A 13,382-nucleotide genomic window follows, 5' to 3' on the forward strand; every position below is an offset into this window, starting at 1 on the left:
GAACCCTCTTGCATTCTTGGTGGGAATGCATACTGGTGCAGCCACTCTGGAAAACAGTGTGGAGATTCCTCAAAAAACTCAAAATAGAATTACCCTAGTATTTATTAAAACATTTTTTTAATGTTTATTTATTTTAGAGAGAGATAGAGTGCGAGCAGGGGAGGGGCAGACACAGAATCTGAGGCAGGCTCCAGGCTCTGAGCTGTCAGCACAGAGCCTGACGTGGGGCTCAAACCCATGAACGGTGAGATCATGACCTGAGCCAAAGTCAGACGCTTAACCGACTGAGTCACCCAGGCGCCCCCTCTAATATTTATTTTTAAAAAAGAAACAAGGCCCTGACAGCTCAGAGCCTGGAGCCTGCTTCAGATTCTGTGTCCTCTCTCTCTGTCCTTTCCCTGCTCACGCTCTTTCTCTCTCTCTCTCTCTCTCTCTCTCAAAAATAAATAAACATTAAGAAAAATTTAAAAAAGAAAGGAGAAATAAATGGATTAAATGTACAAGTTAAGGAATAGGAAAAATGAAAAATAAACTTCTATTTAAAAAGTAAAATCAGAAATTAATGAATTAAGAAACAAAAAAGTGAATTTAATTGATAAAATTTAAAACTTTCTTTGAAAAAGATTTAAAAAATGGACATTATGCAAGTATTGATTAAGCGGTAAAGAGAGAAGACAAATAATTAACATTAAATAGGAAGAAGAAAGAACATCCCTCTTGGTGTGTTTTCTTTCTTTCTCATTTTCTCCTGTTAACCTTAAAAATAAAACTGCCAGTTACTTTACCAGCAAAATTGGGCTTAGTCGGGAATAGAAGAGAATTGCAATTTGGGATAAGCAAGCTACAGGCAAAACCATTGGCAAGTCCCTAGGACAAAGGAGAGGACAGAAGCAGAGTGCCTTTTCATTAGCTGAGTTGTGATCGCCTTTCATTGTGTGGGCTCTTGCTGGGGGAGGAGAAAAACCTTTCTTCTGCTGGGATAGTAAATCGGGGGCTAAAGTAGTATGGACTTGCCTGGTACCTCTCTTCCTATTGGGTCTGCAATTGGCTACCAGCGGTGGGGCATGAGAGCGCCCCCTGCCGGCCTCCTGACTCTTATTGAGGTTTCCTTTCTTAAATTTTTAAATTTTTTTAAATGTTTATTTTTGAGAGAGAGAGAGAGAGAGAGAGAGAGAGAGAGAGAGAGAGAGAGACAAAGCGTGAGCGAGGGAGGGACACAGAGAGGGAGAGACAGAACGTGAAGCAGGCTCCAGGCTCTGAGCTGTCAGCACAGAGCCCGATGTGGGGCTTGAATTCATGAACCGTGAGATTATGACCTGAGCCGAAGTCGGACGCTAAACCTACTGAGCCACCCAGGCGCCCCAGTGAGGTCTCCTCTCTTCATTTTCACACTCCAAACTTTAATCTTTGCTCAGGTTGGCAGGGCGGCCAGCTGCTTCCTGCCTGAAATCATTGTCCTTTGTTTTACTTTTCTTCCCAGAGAGTCTCTAAACAGTAAGGCAACCAGGTCTTAGCCATCTGGCCCCTGCTCACTTCATTAGCATTAATTTTCACCTCAGCTCTGCCCATTTGTGGAGCCTCCAGCATTTCCCCAAATACCCTGGGCTGTACCCTGCTTCGGTGGGTCATTTGGGCTGCCTCCTTCTGTCTGGATCCTCTTCCAACTCATTGGGTAAACTACTCTTCAGCTCACCAAATTCAGCTTAAGTACATTCCTCTCTTTAGAACAACTTCCCCATTTGTGCCCCTTATTTTTGACATCTCCCCCTGAAAGGCTCTGATCTGAAGACAGACACTGTCATCCATTTCCTCACTCCCTGACATGGAGCCCAGCCCTGGAATTTCAGTAGATGCTGGTGGAATCAAGGCTACACAGCTCCTGGGCAGGAGGAGTGGCACTCCCTGAACGACATGGTCTGTGGGCCACCTCCCTGACTTAGGGTTCTCTGAATGAATAAGGTAGGAAGGAGAAGGATTTGAGGCCCAGCCCATCACATGGGGACCAGAGGGGAAGCAAATTAGGGTCATATATGCAACTAGCAATTTGCGACATGTTTGAATCATTCATTCATTCATTCATTCACGTGTGCATACTACAGGGGAAGCACTGATAGACTCTGGGGACAGAGCTGTGAGCTAGAGTGATGAGGTCCTTCCCTCATGGATCTTACACTCTGGGGGTGCTGATGGGAGATGGGGCACAGACAACAAACAAGTATGGTTTACTGGTTGTAACTATAAATGATCATTGCAAATAGAGATATATGTGTCATGAAGAAACTAGAATATGTGTGATGTGATGGAGACAGGGGGCTACTTCGTTTCTGATAGATGGCAAAATGTTCTGTAAGAAGGTACCATTTAAGCCAGGACTCAGTCGACGAGAAGGAGCTATATTGGCCAAAGGGGCAGAACATCATAGGCTGAGAAAGCAGAAAGTGCAGAGACCCTAAGGTTGGAATCAGTCTGACAGCTCTGAGGCACAGGGAGAAAGCCAGTGTGGCAGTGTCAGGGGATGACAACTGGGAGGGACCAGGCCAGCTTTCTGGGCTTGCAGTCGAGCCTCTTTGTTGGGGTTTCATTCATTCACCGCAGCGCAAGGGGCTATAGGCCTTGGTGACCAAGTTCACCCCTGGGATCTTCCCCCGCCCCCCCCCCCCACACCCAAATGATAAATACAAGATTCCTGTTCCTGTGCAGATGACTTCAGGGTTCCTTTATGAGAGGTGCCTCCAGAATTCAGTGTAGTATGGACTGTGGGGTACCAACCTAGGAAACTCACTTTGGAACTGGATTACATAGCCAAGCTACGGAGAGAGCCCAAATGTCCTAACTGATGAATGGATAGAACAGATGTGGTACACATATACAATGGAATATTACTCAGCCATCCAGAAGAATGAACTCTTGCCATTTGCAATGACATAGCTGGAGCTTGAGTGTATTATGCTAAGTGAAATAAGTCAGAGAAAGACAAATACCAAATGATTTCACTCATATGTGGAATTTAAGAAACAAAGCAGATGAACATATGGTGGGGGGGAAGAGAGAGGGAAACAAGCCATGAGAGGCTTAATGATAGAGAACAAACTGGGGGTTGATGGAGGGAGGTGTGGGGGGGGATGGGCTAGATGGGTGATGGGTGTTAAGGAGGGCACTTGTGATGAGCACTGGGTGTTGTATGTAAGTGATGAATCACTGGATTCTACTCTTGAAACCAATATTGCACCATATGTTGATTAACTAGAATTTAAATAAAAATTTGAGGAAAAAATTGCATTGCCATAGGAAATGTAGTATTTTTATTTAGTTGTGGGACATAAACTTAAAAACAAATAACCATCTTGGCCAATAAACACACGAGAAGATGCTCACCATCACTTATCATCAGGGGAATGCAAATCAAAATTACAGTGAGACGGGAGACCGGGTGGCTCAGTCAGCTGAGTGTCGACTTTGGCTCGGGTTGTGATCTCGCGGCTTGTAGGTTCAGCTGTGCTGACAGCTCAGAGCCTGGAGCCTGCTTCAGATTCTGTGTCCCCTTTCCTCTCTGCCCCTTCCCCTTCACGTGCTCTCTCTCTCTGTCTCAAATATAAATAAACATTAAACAACTACAATGAGCTATCACCTCACACCTGTCAGAATGGCTAAAATCCAGAACACAGGAAACAACAGGTGTTGGCGAGGATGTGGAGAAAAAGGAACGTTCGTGTGCTGTTGGTGGGAATGCAAATTGCGGCAGCCACTCTGGAAAACAGTATGGAGGTTTCTCAAACAGTTGAAAATAGAACTACCTTAAGATCCACCAACTGCACTACTGGGTATTTACCCAAAGAACACAAAAAACATTGATTCATAGGGATACATAGCAGCATTGTTTACAGTAGCCAAGATATGGAAGCAGCCCAAGTGTCCATTGACTGATGAATGAATGACTAAAGAAGATGGGAAGATGCGGGGGGTGGGGGGCGCCTGGATGTCTCAGTCCGTTAAGCGTCTGACCTCAGCTCAGGTCACGGTCTTGCAGTTTGTGGGTTTGAGCCCCGCATTGGGCTCTGTGCTGACAAGCTCAGAGCCTGGAGACTGCTTCAGATTCTGTCTCCCTCTCTCTGCCCCTTCCCCGCTCATGCTCTGTCTCTCTCTCTCAAAAATAAATATTTAAAACAATTTTTAAAAATGAAGATGTGGTATGCATATACAATGGAATATTACGCAGCCATAAAAAGAATGACATCTTGACATTTGCAATGACGTGCATGGAGCTAGAGACTATAACGCTAAAGCAAAATAAGCCACAGAAAGAGAAATACCATATGATTTCACTCATGGGGAATTTAAGAAACAAAACAAATGAACAAAGGGGAAAAAAAAGGAGACAAACCAAAAAAACCAGACGCTTAACTGTAGAGAACAAACATCAGTTTACCAGAAGGGAGTTGGGCGGGAGGGGGGGGAGGAGAGGGGAGGGGGGGGAGAGGGGAGGGGGGAGGGGGGAGGGGGAGGGGGGAGGGGGGAGGGGGAGGGGGGAGGGGGGCGGCAGAGGATGAATGAAATAAATCAGGAGGATTAAGGGATTAAAGGGTACAGTTGTTGTGAGGAGTGATAGGTGGTGTATGGAACTGTAAAATCACTATATTATACAGTCGAAACTAATATAACACTGTATGTGGACTAATTGGAATTAAAATAAAAACCTAAAGTAAAAAAATCATCTTTCCTGAAGACGGTTTTATTTCTTCACACTTTTCCTATGATCCGGACATCTACCCTCACTGAGGTATGTATCTATCTATAAGGTTGTTTGAGGGGGACGGTGGAGATTACGAGGCATGGGAAGTCCTCCACAGGGGGCAACCCAGGGCGGCATCAGGGAGACTGGGAAGCCATCCCCATATGTGCATACAAAATGGATAATGAGGATGGGCGGTTTGACCTCTAACCTCTCCGGAAGGTCAAGCGACTCCCCTACAGCTAGGGCAGCGGCCTAGTTCGCATCACGGGGCGGCACCGGGGGCGTGGCGTGGCGGCGCCGGGGGCGTGGCGTGGCGTGGCGGCGCCGGGGGCGTGGCGTGGCGTGGCGTGGCCGTGCCGGGGGCGGGGCGGCGCCGGGGGCGGGGCGGCGCCGGGGGCGGGGCGGCGCCGGGGGCGGGGCGGCGCCGGGGGCGGGGCGGCGCCGGGGGCGGGGCGGCGCCGGGGGCGGGGCGGCGCCGGGGGCGGGGCGGCGCCGGGGGCGGGGCGGCGCGAGCGGCGGTCAGGCTAACTTGTGGCCAGTCCGTGGCGTGGGCGGTGTTCACGGTTCCCCCTTTCCAGGCCCGGTTCTGGCGCCGCCGCCAGCCTCTCGGTCCCTGAGAAGGTCCGGCCAGGCCGGGAGCGACACCGAGGCCCTGGCGCAACCACCGCTACCACCGCCGCCGCGGGCGCAGACTTCGCCGGGGCCGGTGAAGGTGGGCACCGCCCCCAACCGCCGCCTGGGCAGCGTCCGCGGAGTGCTTGTGTCTTCGCCGCCGGGGCGCCGGGCCCGCCTGTCGTCTCCCGGCACCGGCCGCTCGTCTTCCGAGGCCCGCGAGGAGCTGCGGCGCCGCCTCTTGGGCCTAATCGAGGGTAACCGAGTGATGATCTTCAGCAAGAGTTACTGTCCGCACTGCACGCGGGTAGGCGGGACGGGGGCGGGGCCGGCGGGTTGGAGGGTCGGGCCGGCTGGCTGCTGGGGGCGTGGGAGCTCGGGGAAAGCGGGGTCTCCCGGGGTCCAGGCAGCTCATCCCTTCCGCCACCCTGCGGACAGAGCGCCAGCCGGTTCAGCCCTTGGACGGGAGCCGGGATGCCGCGCACGGTCTCGGCGGTGGTGGTGACAGGCCCCGTGGCTTGGTCCCTTTGGCACCGCGGGAGAGACGGCCACGCGGCCGACCTCCTAGACTCCGGGCCTCGGAGTCAATACTTGTTCTCGGGACTCGGCCTGTGGTTCTTCTCCTGGCGGTTAGCCTGACGTTGGCTTCTTTATCAAGAGCTTATTTGGAGAGATAAAGGCATTTCCACAAACTTTTTGCTTGGTGAAAGGGTGGTGTGGGGAGAGGCCAGGACGTGGGAGTAGACTAAAGCTGGATTCAGATCCCACTTCCTAACTGCGTGACCTTGACCAGGTTACAGAACCCCACCTAACCTTGGTTGTCACATCTTGTTAAACGAACATAAGGAAGGGTGCGAGGATGGTAGCAGGTGATGGGTAATTTCAGCTGTCTTGCCCACTGCCTTAACTTTCGTTGGGCTGGCTGGGAATACAGCATTGTTTTTCTGGGCACATTTGTTTTTAGTGGGAAAATGACCCGTGTAGAAATGAACCCAAGTAAGAGAAACCCATCTGTACAAACAGGGACTTTCAGTACTTTGAACTGCATATTATCAAAAAGTTGAAATAATAATACATGGAATATGAAAAAACATAAACTATTAGGTTAGGTTTATCAAATTATAAGCTATGTTTTTCAGGTTTATTTTCAGGTTTACATTGCCTTATATTGTTTCATAAAACATGTACATCATGCATATACATCTTAAAGGATAATGAAACACTTGTGTTTTGGAAACCTTGGATGCCTCTTCCTCCTTACTGCTAAGCTTAAAAATAAAACTGCCCGTGGCGCCTGGGTGGCTCGGACTTCAGTTCAGGTTGTGATCTCGTGTTTTTCCAGTTCGAGCCCCGGGTTGGGCTCTACTGACAGCTCAGAGCCTGGAGACTGCTTCGGATTCTGTTTCCCTCTCTTTCTGCCCCTCCCCTGCTCATGCGAGCTCTCTCTTGCTATCGCTCGCGCGCTCTCTCTCTCTCTCTCTCTCTCTCTCTCTCTCTCTCTCTCTCGTGCTCTTCCTGTCAAGAATAAATAAACAGTAAACAAATGGTCTTGGGCACCTGGGTGGCTCTGTCAGTTAAGCATCCAACTTCAGCTCAGGTCATGATCTCACAGCTCCTGAGTTTGAGCCCCAAGTCTGGCTGACAGCTCAGAGCCTCGAGCCTGCTTCAGATTCTGTGTCTCCCTCTCTCTCTGACCCTCCCCCATTCATGCTCTGTCTCTCTCTGTCTCAAAAATAAATAAACATTAAAAAAAATAATAAAAGAAGAGCAGAATTACAGTCCAGGACAAGCAAACTACCATGAAACCACAGGCAAAACCATAGGCAAATCTGAACAGAGGAGAGGGCTGCTTTTTTATAGAGGAAGGGGGAGATTGGCAGGGCCATTGTAAACAAGAAGTCCTCTGGGGTAAACTGGGGGTTCCGAGCATGATGGCTTTTCACTGGCTGTACTGGCTAGGCTGTTCCCTGGGGCTGAGAAAGGCTTTCTTCTTTCTGCTGGGGTAGTGATAGTATCTGAGCAAGATCCTTCTCCTTCTTGTTGGGTTTGCAATTGATGGGGAGTGGTAGGGTGTGAGAGCTATCCCTCCTGAACCCCCCAACTACATTTTAGTGAGGTTTCCCTTTATTAACATACTCCTCCCTCCCCCTCCAGCCCACCCCCACTGGGATTTACCACTGTCCAAAATTCCTTGCTTTGCTTTACAGTTTCCCCAAATACATGTATATCCTTAAATGCTATTTTGTTGCATTTGGCTTGTTTTGGTACTTTATGAAAGTAGAAATCATACATATGTATTATTTTGCAGTTTTCCTCTCAGCAGTTATGTTTTAGAGATTCATGCGTGTTAGTATCTGCAGCTGTGGTTTGTTAATTTTCATATCTGTAATCCTTAGGATGAATCATACCACATTTTATTGATTGTGCTGTGTCTAGTATTTTGCTCTTGAAAACAGTACAGCTGTGCCTTTTCTTGCAAGTAAGCTATGTGCAAGTATGTAACACTTTATCTTAGAGTAGGTATCGTGAAGCTGACCTTGCCTAAGTGACTCCAAGACGTTTTTCCAAGTGATTATACCGCTGGCAGTATATAACTGTTCCCCTTGTTCTAAGTTCTTGCCAACTGTTGAGACATTTAATGATCGCCATTCTGGCAGTTATGAAATGGTAGTTTTCTGTGGCTTTAATTTTCAATTTCCCCAATAAGGTAAACATCTTCTCATGTGTTTACAGGTCATTTGGGTTTCCTCTCTAATGAAATTCACATCTCATGCTTATTTCTCTGTCAGGTATTTATTTTTGTTCTGACTCATAGCTGTTCTTTGTATATTTTGGGTGCTGATCCTTTGGATATATGTGTTGGCAGTCTCCCAGATTTGACTTTTCTTTTCATTCTGATTGTGAGATTTTTCAGCTAACTGAAATTTGCCAAGTTTAATGTAGTTGAGTCTGTCACTTCTTTTTCCTTTGTGCTTTTTGTATCATCTTTAAGAAACCTGTTTCTGCCTCCGAGGGCATTAAGATACTCTCCTGTTTTAGCTCCTGAAAGTTTTGGAGCATGCTTCTGACACCTTCTCACACCTTTATTCTACCTGTACTTGATGCTGATGATGTGAGTGGAGATCCAGTTTGTTTTTTTTCTTTATGACTTACCAGATAATCACTGTTTCATTTATTGGAGAGTCCATCCTTTCTGTGCTACTTTGTTGTTGTTGTTGTTTTAATGTTTATGTATCTTTGAGAGAGAGAGAGAGAGAGAGAGAGAGAGAGAGAGAGAGAGAGAGCGGGCGAGCATGAGCGGGGGAGAGGCAGAGAGAGAGAGAGACACACACAGAATCCAAAGCAGGCTCCAGGCTCTGAGCTGTCAGCACAGAGCCTGACACAGGGCTCGAAGTTGTGAACCGTGAGATCATGACCTGAGCTGAAGTCAGAGGCTTACCCAACTGAGCCACCCAGGCGTCCCCTTTCTGTGCTACTTTGAATGCTCACTCATCATGACCATCAAGTTCTTCTGTATGCATTGATCTGTTTCCAGGCGTTGCCTTCTATCTCTGCTCTTTTTAAGTTGTCCTTTGGAGCTTATAAAAGGGCCAAGTGATCAGAAAGGTACCTGTCCACTGTTGTATCACTGGGGCCTAGAATAGTGTCAGGCATGTAACGTGCATTGAATAAATAAATGGTCTTAGATCATTCTAGTCGAACCTTTGCTGATGAAGAAAATCTTAGGACAAATGATCCTGCATCCTGTGTTTGTCAACACTTCCAATAATGTGGCAACTAGTTTCAGTCCCATTACATAATTGGATAGCTCTGATTGTTAGATTTTTTTTTTAGAACTTGAGCCAATTGGGGCTCCTGGGTGGCTCAGTCCTTTGAGCTTCCGACTTTGGCTCAGGTCCTGATCTCATGGTTTGTGAGTTTCAGCCCCACTTTGGGCTCTGTGCTGACAGATCAGAGCCTGGAGCTGCTTCGGATTCTGTGTTTCCTTCTCTCTCTCTGCCCCTCCTCTGCTCATGCTCTGTCTCTCTCATAAAAAACATTAAAAAAAAAAAAAAAAAAAGGAAATCTGCTTTTACTTGAATGATCGATCTTCTGGTATTTTCTCTCAGCGTTTTTCTTACCTGGCCAGGCAGCCCACTTTTTTTTATTATTATTATTTTAAAAAATGTTTTATTTATTTTTGAGAGAGAGAGAGAGAACACAAGTGGGAGTGGGGCAGAGAGAGAGAGGGAGACACAGAATCTGAAGCAGGCTCCAGGCTCTGAGGTGTCAGCACAGAGCCTGACGCAGGGCTCGAACCTAGGAACCGTGAGATCATGACCTGAGCTGAAGTCGGACACTTAACTGACTGAGCCACCCAGGTGCCCCCAGCCCATTTTCTTTATGTACTCATATCATTTATCTGTATACTTGACCCTTCACTAATTTGATTGTACAAAAGTTTGACTATGAACCTTTGAAATGTATCACCCCAAATTGGACACCTTATTCAACATCTGTGTGGAATCAAGCAGAGAGGTTTCTTCCTTGATTGGGCCACTAATATTATTCAGCAAGCATTATGGGAGCTTAGTGTTGTGGAAACACAAAAATGAATAAACTGAGAACTCATAGTCCAATGAGCAGTAATCAGCCAGCTCTCCTGTCCTGCAGGAAGTGACTGAAAAAAAAAAAAAAAAAAAAGGGAATGAGAGGCAAAGATAATCGCTTGTGTGGCGGATTGGAAAATTTTCAGGAAATTGTATGTAAGCTGTTTCTTGAGAGATACATTGGATATCTGTAGGTAAAAACCATCTAGCCAAAGAATTGGTATAAGCAAAAATAGGAGATGCTGAAATGAAAATAGTGTGTGGCTGAATGGAGGGGATATGATAGGAATCAGGAGAGTAAATTGGAAAATGGCTGGAAATTTACACTTAAAGTCATATTGAGGAGACCTTAAAATGCTCCTAGGTAAGCGTGGACTTAATGATGTGGGCAGAGTCATCTCAGACTTTTGAGAAGAGGAGTGAAGAGGTCTGTGATTTGAAATCTGGCAATGGTATGAAGAGTAGACTGTGGAAACAGCTAGATGAGTGGAGACGTTACTGTTAGGATAATGGCCCAAACTACAGTGGAAAAAACGCCCTGATTTTTTTTTTTTAAGTTTATTTTTTTTGAGAGAGAGGGAGAGAGAGAGAATCCCAACCAGGCTCCACATTACCAGCTGGGAGCCGGACACAGGGCTCAAACTCACAACCTGTGAGATTACGGCCTGAGCTGAAACCAACAGTCAGATGCTTAACTGACCGAGCCACCTGGGTGCCCCACAGAAGCGCCCTGAGGTTTTAAACTTCTTCCCCAAATTAACTTTAAGCCATGTTTCCCCAGTCCTGAATCCATATGTTTGTGTGTTAAAATTTCATACATCCGTTGTCAGTTTTGTGGGGGGCAGTAACATATATATAACATAAATTTTACTGTTTTAACCATTACTGTGCAACCATCATCGCTGCCATCTGTCCACAGAACCTGTTTCATCTTCCCCAGCTAAATTCTTCATTCCCTTTCCCATCGAGCCCCGGAAACCACCATTCTGTTTTCGTCTCCATGAATTGAACCACTCTAGTTGCCTCATATAAGTGACATCGTGCAAGATGTGCCTTCTTGTGACTCACTTATTTCACTGAGCACAGTATCCTCAAAGTTCCTCCACGTTGTAGCCTGAGAGAATTTCTTTCCTGAATAATCCATTATATGTGTTCCTCCAGTGACGGATACTTCGGTCGCTTCCACCTTTAGGCCATTGTGAATGTTGCTGTTGTTAACAGGGGCGTACAAATTGATGTTTGAGTCCCTCCTTTGAGTTCTTTTGGGTATATACGCGGAGATGGGAATTGCTGGATCGTGTGTATGGTAGTTCAATTTTTAATTTTTTGAGGAACTACCACGCTGTTTTCCGTAGTGGTCACACCATTTCACATTTCCACCAACAGTTTCCAGTTTCTCCAAATCCTTGCCAACACTTGTTATTTTCTGTTTTTTGTTTTGTTTTGTTTTTGTTTTGAGAATAGTTATCCTAATGGGCACAAAGTGGCATCTCATTGTGGTTTTGATTTGCATTTCCCTGATGGCTAACTTTTCACGTCCTTATTGGCCATTTGATAATGGCTAATATCTTCTCTGGAGAAATGTCAATTCAAGTGCTGTGTCAAGTTTTTAAATTGAGTTATTTGTTGTTGTTGACTTTTAGGAGTTCTCTATATACTCTAGATGTGAATCCCTTACAAGGTGTGTGATTTGCAAGTGGAACTCAACAGTTTCCTCCGTTGATAGTGTCCTATGATGCACAAAAATTTTTAATTTTCATGAGATCCAATTTGTCTGTTTTCTTTGTTCCCTGTGCCTTTCGTATCATATTCAAAGAATCATTGCCAAATCCAGTGTTGTAAGGCTTTTGCCTTATGTTTTCTTCTAAGAAGGTTTATAGTTTTAGCTCTCATGTTTATGTCTTTGATCCATTTTGAGTTAATCTTTGTATGTGGTGTTAGGTAAGGCTCCAACTTTGTTCTTTTGCATGCTGGATATCCATCCAGTTTTCTCAGCACCATTTGTTGAAAAGACTGTCCTTTCCTCATTAAATGGTCTTGGCACCCTTGTCAAAAAGTCATTGAACCTTATATGTGAGACTTTATTTCTGAAATTCCTGTTTTCTTCTGTTGATCTTTATGTCTGTGTTTATATGCCAGTATCGTACTGTTTTGGTTACAGTAAGTTTGTAGCAGTTTTTGAAATCAGGAAGTGTGAGACCTCCAACTTGATTCCTTTTCAAGGTGTTTTTGACTCTTCAGGTTTCCCTTGAGATTCTGTGTGAATTTTAGGATGGATTTGTCTATTTTTGCAAAATTTGTTTTTGGCGTTTTGATAAGAGATTACACTAAATATGTAGATTGCTGTAGCTAGTGTTAGCAATGTAAAGTCTTCTGTTCCATGAACATGGGATTTCTTTCCATTTATCGGTGTCTAATTCTTTCAGCAACAGATAGCTGTCAGAGTACAAGTCTTTGCCTCCTTCCTGAGTTTATTCCTAAGTATGCTTCTTTATGTTATTGTGAGTGGAGTTTTTGTCTTAATTTCTCTTTTAGATTGTTCGTTGTTAGTATGTAGAAAAGCAACTGATTTTTTTGCTGTTGATTTTGTATTCTGCAACTTTGCTGAATTTATTAACAGTTCTTTGGTACAGTCATTAGGGTTTTATACATATAAGTAATCATTGAACAGAGAGTTTTACTTCTTTTCCAATTTTGATGCCTTTTCTTTCTTTTTTTTTTTTTTTTCCTTATTTCTCTGGCTAGGATTTCTAGTACTGCGTTGAATAGAGGTGGTGAAAGCGGGCATTCTTGTTTTGCCCCTCGTCTTAGAGGAAATGGTTTCAATCTTTCACCGTCAAGTATGGTATTATCTGTGGGCTTTATCTGTGGGCTTTTTGTATATGGTCTTCAGCATGTTGAGGTAGTTTTTTTTTTTGTTCTTAGTTTTTTTGAGTGTTTTTGTCATGAAAAAGATGTTGAATTTTCTTAAATGCTATATCTGTATTCATTGAGATGATTGTGTAGTTTCTTTCCTTCATTCTGTTAATGTGGTGTATTATGTTGATCTGTGTTTAAATTTTTTTTTTTTCAACGTTTATTTATTTTTGGGACAGAGAGAGACAGAGCATGAACGGGGGAGGGGCAGAGAGAGAGGGAGACACAGAATCGGAAACAGGCTCCAGGCTCTGAGCCATCAGCCCAGAGCCTGACGCGGGGCTCGAACTCACGGACTGCGAGATCGTGACCTGGCTGAAGTTGGACGCTTAACCGACTGCGCCACCCAGGCGCCCCTTGATCTGTGTTTACATGTTGAACCATACGTACATTCTAGGAATAAATCCCACTTGGCCATGGTATATAATACTTTTAATATACTGTTGAATTTTTATTGCTATTATTTTGTTGAGGATTTTTGCATCACTATTCATCAGGGTCTGTGGTTTTCTCGTAGTGTCTTTATCTGGCTT

At 45.2% G+C, this 13,382-nt stretch overlaps 1 protein-coding gene across 1 annotated transcript in view; it reads left to right on the forward strand.

The window, feature by feature from the left end:
• Positions 1-5,219: 5,219 nt before the first annotated feature.
• Positions 5,220-13,382, forward strand: part of TXNRD3 (thioredoxin reductase 3) — a gene marked incomplete at its 5' end in the record, with an annotated part of 68,316 nt that continues 60,153 nt past the window's right edge. The window contains one exon of the mRNA XM_023250090.2: positions 5,220-5,651. Coding sequence (XP_023105858.2) covers positions 5,220-5,651 — 432 coding nt within the window. The remainder of the gene's footprint in view (positions 5,652-13,382) is intronic.

This window comes from Felis catus, chromosome A2 (genome assembly GCF_018350175.1).
Source record: "Felis catus isolate Fca126 chromosome A2, F.catus_Fca126_mat1.0, whole genome shotgun sequence".
NCBI classification, from domain to species: domain Eukaryota; kingdom Metazoa; phylum Chordata; class Mammalia; order Carnivora; family Felidae; genus Felis; species Felis catus.